This window comes from Epargyreus clarus, unplaced genomic scaffold (genome assembly GCF_041222505.1).
Source record: "Epargyreus clarus isolate Ecla_fem2 unplaced genomic scaffold, WU_Ecla_fem_2.2 ptg000012l, whole genome shotgun sequence".
In the NCBI taxonomy this organism is placed as follows: domain Eukaryota; kingdom Metazoa; phylum Arthropoda; class Insecta; order Lepidoptera; family Hesperiidae; genus Epargyreus; species Epargyreus clarus.
In genome coordinates this window covers 10,866,812-10,876,791 of record NW_027332220.1, presented here as the reverse complement: position 1 = coordinate 10,876,791, position 9,980 = coordinate 10,866,812, and the positions used below count along the sequence as shown (strand labels likewise).

The 9,980-nt window shown below is 35.1% G+C and overlaps 1 protein-coding gene across 1 annotated transcript in view; it reads left to right on the top strand.

Annotated features, from left to right (window-relative positions):
* The first annotated feature begins 1,295 nt into the window (after window positions 1-1,295).
* The window catches only part of LOC140746433 (bicaudal D-related protein homolog), a 110,507-nt gene continuing 101,822 nt past the window's right edge, over window positions 1,296-9,980 (top strand). Inside the window, exon 1 of the mRNA XM_073078574.1 lies at window positions 1,296-1,844. Within this exon, the coding sequence (XP_072934675.1) occupies window positions 1,443-1,844 (402 nt within the window). The 5' untranslated portion in view covers window positions 1,296-1,442. The remainder of the gene's footprint in view (window positions 1,845-9,980) is intronic.

Sequence of the window (9,980 nt, the reverse complement as noted above, 5' to 3'; positions counted from 1 at the left end):
TACAATTGATTACTCTATTAAGATAAAATAATCAGTTGTAAATATGTGTATAGGTATCTGAGATAATTGATTTGTGTAATCTGTGGTAACCAATTTTAAATGTTATAAAACGACTAGTAAAAATAGATTTCCGAATTTGATTTTTAACTCAAGGTTATTTTTTGCAGAATAATCTGATCAGGCAATTTTAGGATCACTATGAGATCACTTCCTATATAACATTAAAAAATAATAAAACTACCTATTTCGCCATTTTGAACAGACCGACCACTCACTTGTATTACCTTGGTGTGTTGGCATCTCGCTCTGACGCCACGGTTAGTCGCTTACCTGAGTAGCGCTGTCTCGTTCTAACACACGTGTTGGTTCTACTCAAAGATAAAGTATTGTAGGTAGTTGTAGGATAGTAAACGTTTTTGCCTACCATTGTTATGATCATTAATGGATGCAACTTAAAATTTGTAAATCGTTATGTTATTTATAAATGGTAAAAATTGTACTTTTTAAGAATATGGTGTTATTTCATACTAAGTTAGTACTTTAGTAATTTTGATAAGATTAAGAAAATTGCTACGTATAAGTTAAACAACTAACGTTGGTTTATGTCACTTGATTTTTCAAATATTACCTAGTTTTTATATTTTTAATTATTACTACCTGACCCGGCAAACGTTGTGTTGCCATATAAATAAAAAAATGTTAAGGGTGAACAACGCATGAAGAATATGCATATATAATTTGGTGAAATTCGGTAAAGCCGTTTAGGAGGAGTACAGTAATTAACACTGTGACACGAATATTTTATATATAAGATTTTGTGTTTGCAGAAAATTAATAATAATATTCTTAACAAATTGTTTTTTTTAACCATTAATATAATGTTTTAGACAATTCCCTTTATAAAGTTATTGTATTCCATATTTTTTATAAGGTTTAGATTATTTTTTAAGCAGATTAATATTATTGTCCGTTTCTAAGCTCCGACTAAACGTAGATAGTGGCAAACATTCCATGACAGAAAGTAAATAACATGATTGTTCAACTAAAATATACCTTCCTACTTAACCCTCTTGACACAACATAATCTATGATAGTCGAGGTTCGTTCCACGCCACCTCGTTCTCGGTGGCTTAGTTCACATTCACAGCGCTTTGTTGTGTCCAAGCCGTCGTCGAGGTAACGGCGTTGCTTCGTCGCGCAATAATCGACATAACAGCCGACTAGTGCCGTGAAATGATAATAAACAGTGCGTCCATCTCATTATAATGGCCCTAAAAAAGGATTTCGAAATCCCTACCAACATTTTCAAACAAATCAAATTACCGAAACCCGTTAAGATCCAACAGGCGTTCGACAAATTGTTCAAAAAGAGCAACTACACCAAAATAGTGCAAAGTTAGTTTCGTGAAGTGTTTCTTTCCGTGCCTTTTAGTGGTGAATAAATGGCTGGTGACTGTAGTGCGGATCGTAGAAGTAGAAATATATGTACGAAGCCACCGGATAGTTCGCCGGGTTTTATAAGTGTTGAAACAGAGTTCGTCGGGCGCGGAATAAAGCGGTCCAGTGTACCCAAACGGAGTAGGAGCCGCAGTGCGAACAGGAAACCAGTTCTCAGTATATCAGATGAGCATTTTTACGAGGATTTAGAAGATTACGTGAAAGAGATGGCTAGTTCTAGAGATACGATTGACAGGAGTGCTGAACCGGATGTGTGGAGCCAGCTCCAGCAAAAAGAGTCTGATTTGCTGCTCGCTGCTGAGCTGGGGAAGGCGTTGTTGGAGAAGAATGAGGAGTTGAAGAAGGAGCAGGAGCGTGTTACAGAGGAATACTCCAAAAAACTTGAGGTAAGTGATATGATTCTAAGACTTATTTAGCAGTAAGTTATATGATTTTAAGGTTCTTTGATGCAGCAGCAAATTGATCCACTGGAAAAACCCACAACTTAAGATCACGAGTCAGGATCTACAAGCATAGAAATCCTGAATATATAGTAGTCCTTATAAAGATGTACGAGTATGTCGGTAAAATAGCGGTTTCTACATATTTTTTACACTATAAATGTGGTGTCATGAGCACATAGAAAGATAAGTAAACAAACAAACAACGTTCTAAATTTAGCATTTATTTAATAAGAAATGAACCTAGAACCTTCTACGTCGCATGTTGACTACGCCAGTTGCGCCACTGGTCTGTGAATTCGATTCAGACAATCGCCCCGATATTGCCCGATATTCGTAGACGTGGCTTCAAATAAGAATTATTACAGTTCTAATACAAAAAATGTAAACCTACATGTACTTATAATAGATGTTCGTTTACAATGTAAACGATGTAAACAAATGTAAATTTTACATTTTATAATATGGTAAATAGTAATAATGCATCTACGATCAACAACTCTGTAAAAACATATTATTTTCTTATTGGTAATATAAACAATGATCATTACAAACTTAAGATAAAATCAACACATTGTTTCTTTGAAATTTACTTAAGTTAACGTATATTCTTTCTTAATTACTCTTATTACAGGGATATTGTGTAAAACGTTACGGAAATAAACGGCTCGCGTGATGAAAGACGATAAGAAACTCACGTTATTCCTTACAGTCGTATATAACTGTTTTATTCACAACAAAACTATACATTTATCTAAAAATGAAGACATTTTTGTTATAAGATTGACGTAGAACTCGTTGTGGTTCGACTCCGAAGGCACCAATGCCACACTTATTTCTGGCTAATAAAAACAGTGTTAAGCGTTTGTGTTTTGGTTTGGAGGGTGTGGTATGGCAAACATTATGAACTGTTCCAAGTTAGTCTCCAGTCCTCACGGCTAGCAACGCATTTGTGACTAATCTTTTTTTGTTTTGTTTACGTGGGGGAAACCTTGAAAAGGTACCCGGTGCCGTGGAAGCGACACAGGGTTATGTGGGATTTTTAACCGCACTAAAACCATCGGGGGGTTTTTAGTGCGGCCGTCCTCTACGTTGCCAAGAGGACTCCGGGATCTCCTACGGAACGCATCTGTGACTAATCTAAGATTGGTAGACTTCACACAGTTGTGAGAACTCTTTAAGAAACATCGTCTAATGCCGGTTTTCACAATGTTTTCTTCATTGTAGAAATGCGAGAAATTATTTCTAACATTCATGTAATTTTAAAACAACATGGTGCCGGTGATTTTAGCCCAGGGCACCCAACTAAACACTGTTTATTTTTTAAACTGAAGAAATAAAACACAATGACTCAAAAGTCTGAGGTGCCTGGGATATGAACGTAAGGCCTCCAAATAAAAGGTGGACTTTGAGTCGAATTCAAATTACTATTATTTATTTTAATAATTATATCTTAATTATTATATCTTAATTTATCAATATTGTTTTTCACTCTTCTTTTTTGCCTGAATATCTGAATAAATACCGACGTTAAAAGGTTTTTTTACTCAACGCTGCTGTATGCTTTTTATGTTCGCCGATTTCTCAGAAATACTTAAACGATTTAGATAAGAAGGTATATTTAACGAAAGGTATGATATTCTGATGATCTCGTATTTTTTCACTAAACTTATTCATTAATTATCCCGAAATCTTAAAAAATAGATCTCATGTAGTAACGAATATTCAATTTTACGATAATATATACATTTATAAGATTTCAGCAACTTTATTTAAAAGTTTATTTGTTTTGTTATTATCATAGAAACGTAATTAAAGAATTTAAACCAGTTTTGTAATTAAGGCAATAAAGACTGACTTATAACTAGAAGAATTAGCAATCAAGTAATCGATTTATGTGCTTCTAGTGGGCAGAAATTGTTGAATTACCATCTTTGTTTGGCGATATTTTTAATAAAAATGTAATAACAGCCGTAAAACAATAATAAAATAATGAATTTTAAGCTCTCATAGAGTGATATTACCAATACGTATAGTCCGCGCCTAACTGCTAGTCCGCTCTGAAGTTGTTGCGAGCAGGTGTAGTCATACAATTTGCTATGGTGACGCGATTCATTTCAATACTCAGAGCGGACTAGCAGTTTTACGTGGACTATACCGGCTTTTAAAATTAAAATAAAAAACTTACTTGAGAAAAAATAGAACATTGAGGCTGCAATTAAAATATTGAATGACATATCATGTTAATTATCAAATAAAATATTATATTTTTATGTACATATTGAACTTTAAAGTGCATAATATATGTATTTAGAACAGACGGAAGATTTAAAATGTAAATTGTCTGCCATTTTCTCAGCTCATTTGTGCTTATGCAAAATAAGATCTGGTTTTTGGGTATTTTAAGTTGAATTTGATAACGGATGAATCGGTTTTATTGGATCTGTAGGCAAGGATACAGGATATAACTAATTAGGAAGTAAAGTTTTCTATAAAAGTAAATAAACATGCTGTCCATCAGCTGGCAAGTGATCACTACCGTTGATAGATCTAGAATCAACCAAAGATAGATTAGAGTTCTATCTGAGGTCGGTTACAGGTGCGTCGCCGTGAGGACTAAGTTGGAATGCCTGGGAAAAGTATGTCTCCCTTACCACACCCTTCAAACCAGAACACAGCTCTTAAAACTGATGTTATAACAGAAATAGGTGTGGCGGTGGAGCCTTTAAACGTTTCTACTATCTTTATTTTTATTGCGGGGAAGTTAAAACGTAACCGTAAAGTCAATTTTAATCTAATATATAAAATTCTCGTGTCACAGTTTTCGTTGCCATACTCCTCCGAAACGGCTTGACCGATTTTGATGAAATTTTTTGTGCTTATCCGGTATCTATGAGAATCGGCCAACATCTGTTTTTCATCCCCCTAAGTGATAGGGGTTGTTCACCCTTAACATTTTTTTATTTATATGGCAACACAACGTTTGTCGGGTCAGCTAGTTCTTTAAATAAAATAGCAAATGCCTTATCAAGTAACACAATAATATACCACTCTAGTGTCGGTATCAAAATAAGAAACGTAGATAAGATATTGCTATAAGATTTCGTTTGATTGACACTCGGCATTCTACGGTTGGAAATTACATAAATATGAAGATAGTATTTATTCTTATTTGTAATCTGTGAAGGAATTCTTTTAACGGCGAGTTATTAATATTTTCACCAAGTATTTTTTGTTTCTTCTGTTTTGTACGAGCTTCTCGGTTCAAATTTTATCCAAGTTTTGAAACTTGTATTTTAAATAATATTGTCTGAAAATTACCCTAATCTCTCGCGAAAGTTACGTCAAAATCGGATCAGGCAGTCTCTAAATTTTACAAGTCTTTTTATGGTCTGGTAACATACAAATAAGATTATAATATGAGTGCTAATAAAATGGAAAATAAGTATTTTGAAAATTATTATTATACTGAAGCCTCATTTTCTTTATATCTAGACGTTATTAAGTAATATCTATTAATTAGTAACTTCAGGTACATATGATTTTAGATAGTTGATGAGTCAAAGTATCGAACATATTTTACGGAAAATAATGCTATATTTTTTACACCTTATGCTCGTTTCTGAACTGTTACATTACTGGTAAACTATCTTGGTCAGCACCCACCTTTAGTTTAACTTTCATCATTCGATATATCTCGGATATAAGTATGTCAAGTGCAGATTACACGAAGTACCGTTGTGATCTTATAAAACTTAAATATACTTATATGCTTGATAATACTGGACTATTTTCAACATACTTCGGGATGTTGAAAATAGTCCAGTATTTTTTTTTATAATATGGACTAGCAGACGAGTATGCAGTCCACCTGATGGTAAGTGGCTACTGCCGCCCGGTGACGTCTGTAATCAACTCCAGATAGGATAAGATATTTGTACCGGAAGATTGGCGATTGATGTACATTTTAGTAGTTGGCATGCATACTGGCCTATATCTCGTGAATGATATGTATATGAATGTTTGTATGTTATGCTGTTGTTTTGTCTATAAATAAATAAATAATTAAATAAAAAATACGATTTACCACCGTATATTAGCGCAAAATGTCCGCAAGGTGGAATAATAAACAATACTGTTACTTTCCTATAGTTATTACGCGATAACTGAAACACGATCATATCACGTCCATACAATGTATACAGCTAATGCATTTCATGATAAGGTGATAAGGAAAACACTGACGCATACTTTATCGCGCGTAAATTCAGCTGAAATAACGGTATTTTTAGAAAAAAATGTTTTTTAATGAAAATTAAGTAGCATTGGAGCATGCGATCCACCTGATGTGTATGCATGGAAATGTGTAACCCAGCTAAGATTAGATTCCTAACTGAGTTTGGCAACAGGTTTGCTACCCCTTAAGGACTAAATTAAAACGCCTCTGATAAATGTCTCCCTTGACACCCTTCAATCCAGGACACAGCAGCACTTAACATTGCAGTTATTAGGCTGAAATAGGTGTAGCGGTGGTGCCGCCGGAGTCGAACCACAGAGTTCTACCAACTGTCAATTATTGGTTGGTTTGTGGCAATTACCAAGAGTTGTGTGTTAGTTTGTGTTTTAAAAGTTATGTGTGTATTTATAAAAACGCTAAAGGAAAACATCGAGAGGAAACCTGTATCAATAATAAAGGTATGTGAATTCTACCAATCCGCACTTGGCCAGCGCGGTGGACTATGGCCTAATCCCATTCTGGGAGGAGACCCGCCCAGTAGTGGGACAGTAATGAGTTGATGATAAAGTCTGAATGAAGATTAAATGCGGTAGAACTTTCAGTGATTCGACTCCGACGGCACCACTGCCACACCTATTTCTGCCTAATAACAGCAGTGTTAAACGCTGCTGTGTTGTTATTTGAAGGATGTGGTAAGGGAGACATACTTTTTCCACGCATCCCATCTTAGTCCTCAGGGGTAGCGGCGCTGTTGTCGACCTCGCGTAGGAATATCTTATCATGGGTTAATTACAGATGTCCATGGATGGCAGTAGCCACTTCCCTTCAGGAGGACTGCATGCTCGTCTGCTACTCCTATATTATATAAAGTACATTAAATCTATAAAACAAAACATCCCAACGTCGGTCTGCCAGAAACGTATAGCTCACGGAACTGGATTTCCCAGCGTGACCTCACGACGGCACCGGTCGGGTAGGTTCTTATAGGGTCACCACCTTTTTTTATATAATATGGGAGTAGCAGACTAGCATGCAGTCCGCCTGATGGTAAGTGGCTACTGCCGCCCATGGACATCTGTAATCGACCCCAGATAGGATTAGATATTCCTGAGGTTCCACCTATATTATATCGAAGTTTTAAGTCATTCATACAATGTATTATTATAAAAAAATAAGTACGAAAAGTACTACAATTAAATGAAAATGTCATTGGTAATTCTGATATTTCTCACGAAATGACATAATGAGCAGTTATTTTCAATATTTAGAAATAGGTCGACGAAAAAAAACTTAGAGAAATTTACGTCTTATAGAATATAATAGAAGTCGAAAAAAACAAGGTCTTACCTATTTAATTTTTCATAAAGTACTATATTTTTACAGTGTTTTGAAAGAAATACTATTTTTTTTCCAAAATGTGGCAGCCCTAATTCGTCTTGTGTTTTATCTCGCTTGTGACCGGGCGTGTTTACATTGTTTGCTAAAAAGTAACTGTTTGGGTTCCTACTGTTTCACAATTTGAAATAAACGTTACTAAAAATAATTGGCCAAGTGCAAGTCGAACTCACATACGGGTTCCGTTCTACCATATTTTCATTTATTTTTTATTTTTAGTATTTATTGTAATAGCAACCATAGAAGTAATTGCATCGTGAATATGTTAACTGTTTACATATGACGCTTCAATACATATATAAAGCGAAAAAAGCCGAAACATATAAATGTGGCAGATGAACAGACATCGGAGGCTTAGTAATAGGAATTATTTTTACGGTTTGGGTAAAACCCTGAAAAGGATAAAATGGTAGAAAAACATTGATTTCCTTTGGTCTTTAGCAAGGATGTTTTACGAGAAAGGCCGAACAAAGCAAAGATTATAAACGTTGAATAAGAATTAATAAGATTACAAAAAAATTAACGATAAAATACATTATAAGTTCATCATTTTATATAGAAAAGCCTTAAAATTTATATTTATTATTGCTATGTTAATTTCCAATTTTATTACTGTACATTCGACTGTAATTACATTTTATTTGACACTTGATAATGTTGTCTTCATTAGCGTCTTTCTATCGCAATCATATTACATTACATTGCAATAATGCGACCTTAAAATTATTACTTGTGATATTTAGAAGGTAAACAAGTATTTATCATCAAAGCTTGTAAATGAACCATAAATATAAAACTAGCTGACTCGTTGTGTTGCCATATAAATAAAAAAATGTTAAGGGTGAACAACCCTTATCTGGGGTTGCGGACGGCAAGAGTGGGAGCTCAAACCGTCCAGCAAGCGACCCCGGGAAGGACAGCGGTTTGTGTGGTCGCATATCACTGTAATCACCAGGGCATGTGAGAGGAGCGTAAATTGCTCCCCCAGGGCAGAGCCCGATAGAAGGGCATCGCGTTAAGAGGACTCCGGTTGCGTTCCGCTGGAGATCCCGGAGTTCTCCACCAAACGCAGAGGACGGCTACCGGGTGGATTTTAGTGCGGTAAAAGTCCCACATAACGCAGCGTCGCTCCCACGGCGTCAGGTATCTTTTGAAGGTTTCCCCCTCGTCAACAAAAAAAATGGGCATCTCTTTCTCACTAGCAGGTTGTTTATATGGATTCACATTCTCATGCTTTGGTCTTTAGCGCAGCAAAAAAATCTAAGTCAATGAAAATGACACTGTAATGAAACAAGCAATAAAGTTGACGAAGTGTCGTCATTCTTGTATGTCGTTAACCGTTTGTCGTCGCTCGTTTTTCGTGTAATTACACTGTTCTGTTAAACATTATGTTTACTGTAATATCTATCTAATGCCTGACATTATTATTTAACTGGAAGAATTAGCGTAAGTTACACGTTAAGCGACTGTATGAAAGTAGTTTATATAATGTATGGGAATGTTTTATAAGCCACAAATCGACCTCCTACGTATATATCGTAACTCATAAAAGTACCTTTCGTTTTAATTGCATAAATTGCCTTATTTTAATTTGTTTTGTCGACATAAGTAACGTTATAAGGCGTATAAAATAAAACATATATACCAAATTTCATAAAGATACCTGCAGAAATGCAGATTTTATTCGCATTTTAGCATATTTGGAACTTTGAAACACTCCTGTAAAGTTGTCATTTTAGAGTTACGATATTATATATTTATAATTTGGAGGAGTCGAAATATTAAAGGAAACTTTGATGATATTTGTTATTGATATGTAAAATACTCACTGTATTTTCTATAATATTGAAGTAAACCAACATGTAGTCCACCTGATGGCAGTAAATGCTACCGTATATGCTTCATCATCAACCCATTACTGTCCCACTGCTGGGCACGGGTCTCCTCTCAGAACTCAGATTATGCCATAGTCCACCGCGCTGGCCAAGTGCGAATTGGTAGACGTCGAAGTCATCTGTTTGTCACTAATTAAATCAACCTTGCTGTTCATTAGCAATAGTATAATCAACATATCGCAGCATTTAATTTTCTATTCATATATGCCAAATTTCGTGCACAGTAATAGATACACGATAATTATCTGTTAGTGCATAAATCATATGCATGAAATATGCTTAAATTAGCTAACATACTGGATCCCAAAATACTTTTTTGTGCAATCGTAACATTTATAACTGTGCATATTATTATAAAAAGTCAAATATAACCTACATGCATAATCTATAAATGATTCTAGTGATGTGACGCTTGAGAAGTGACGCTTCTATTTCTGCTTGTTACTGATAAATTGCATTGCTGGATTCCGGTTAGTTCTGCGAAGAGTCGCCTAATCTGTACTATTTAGAATTAGTCACAGATTGGGCTGCAGTAACTTATCATTGAAGGTGGTA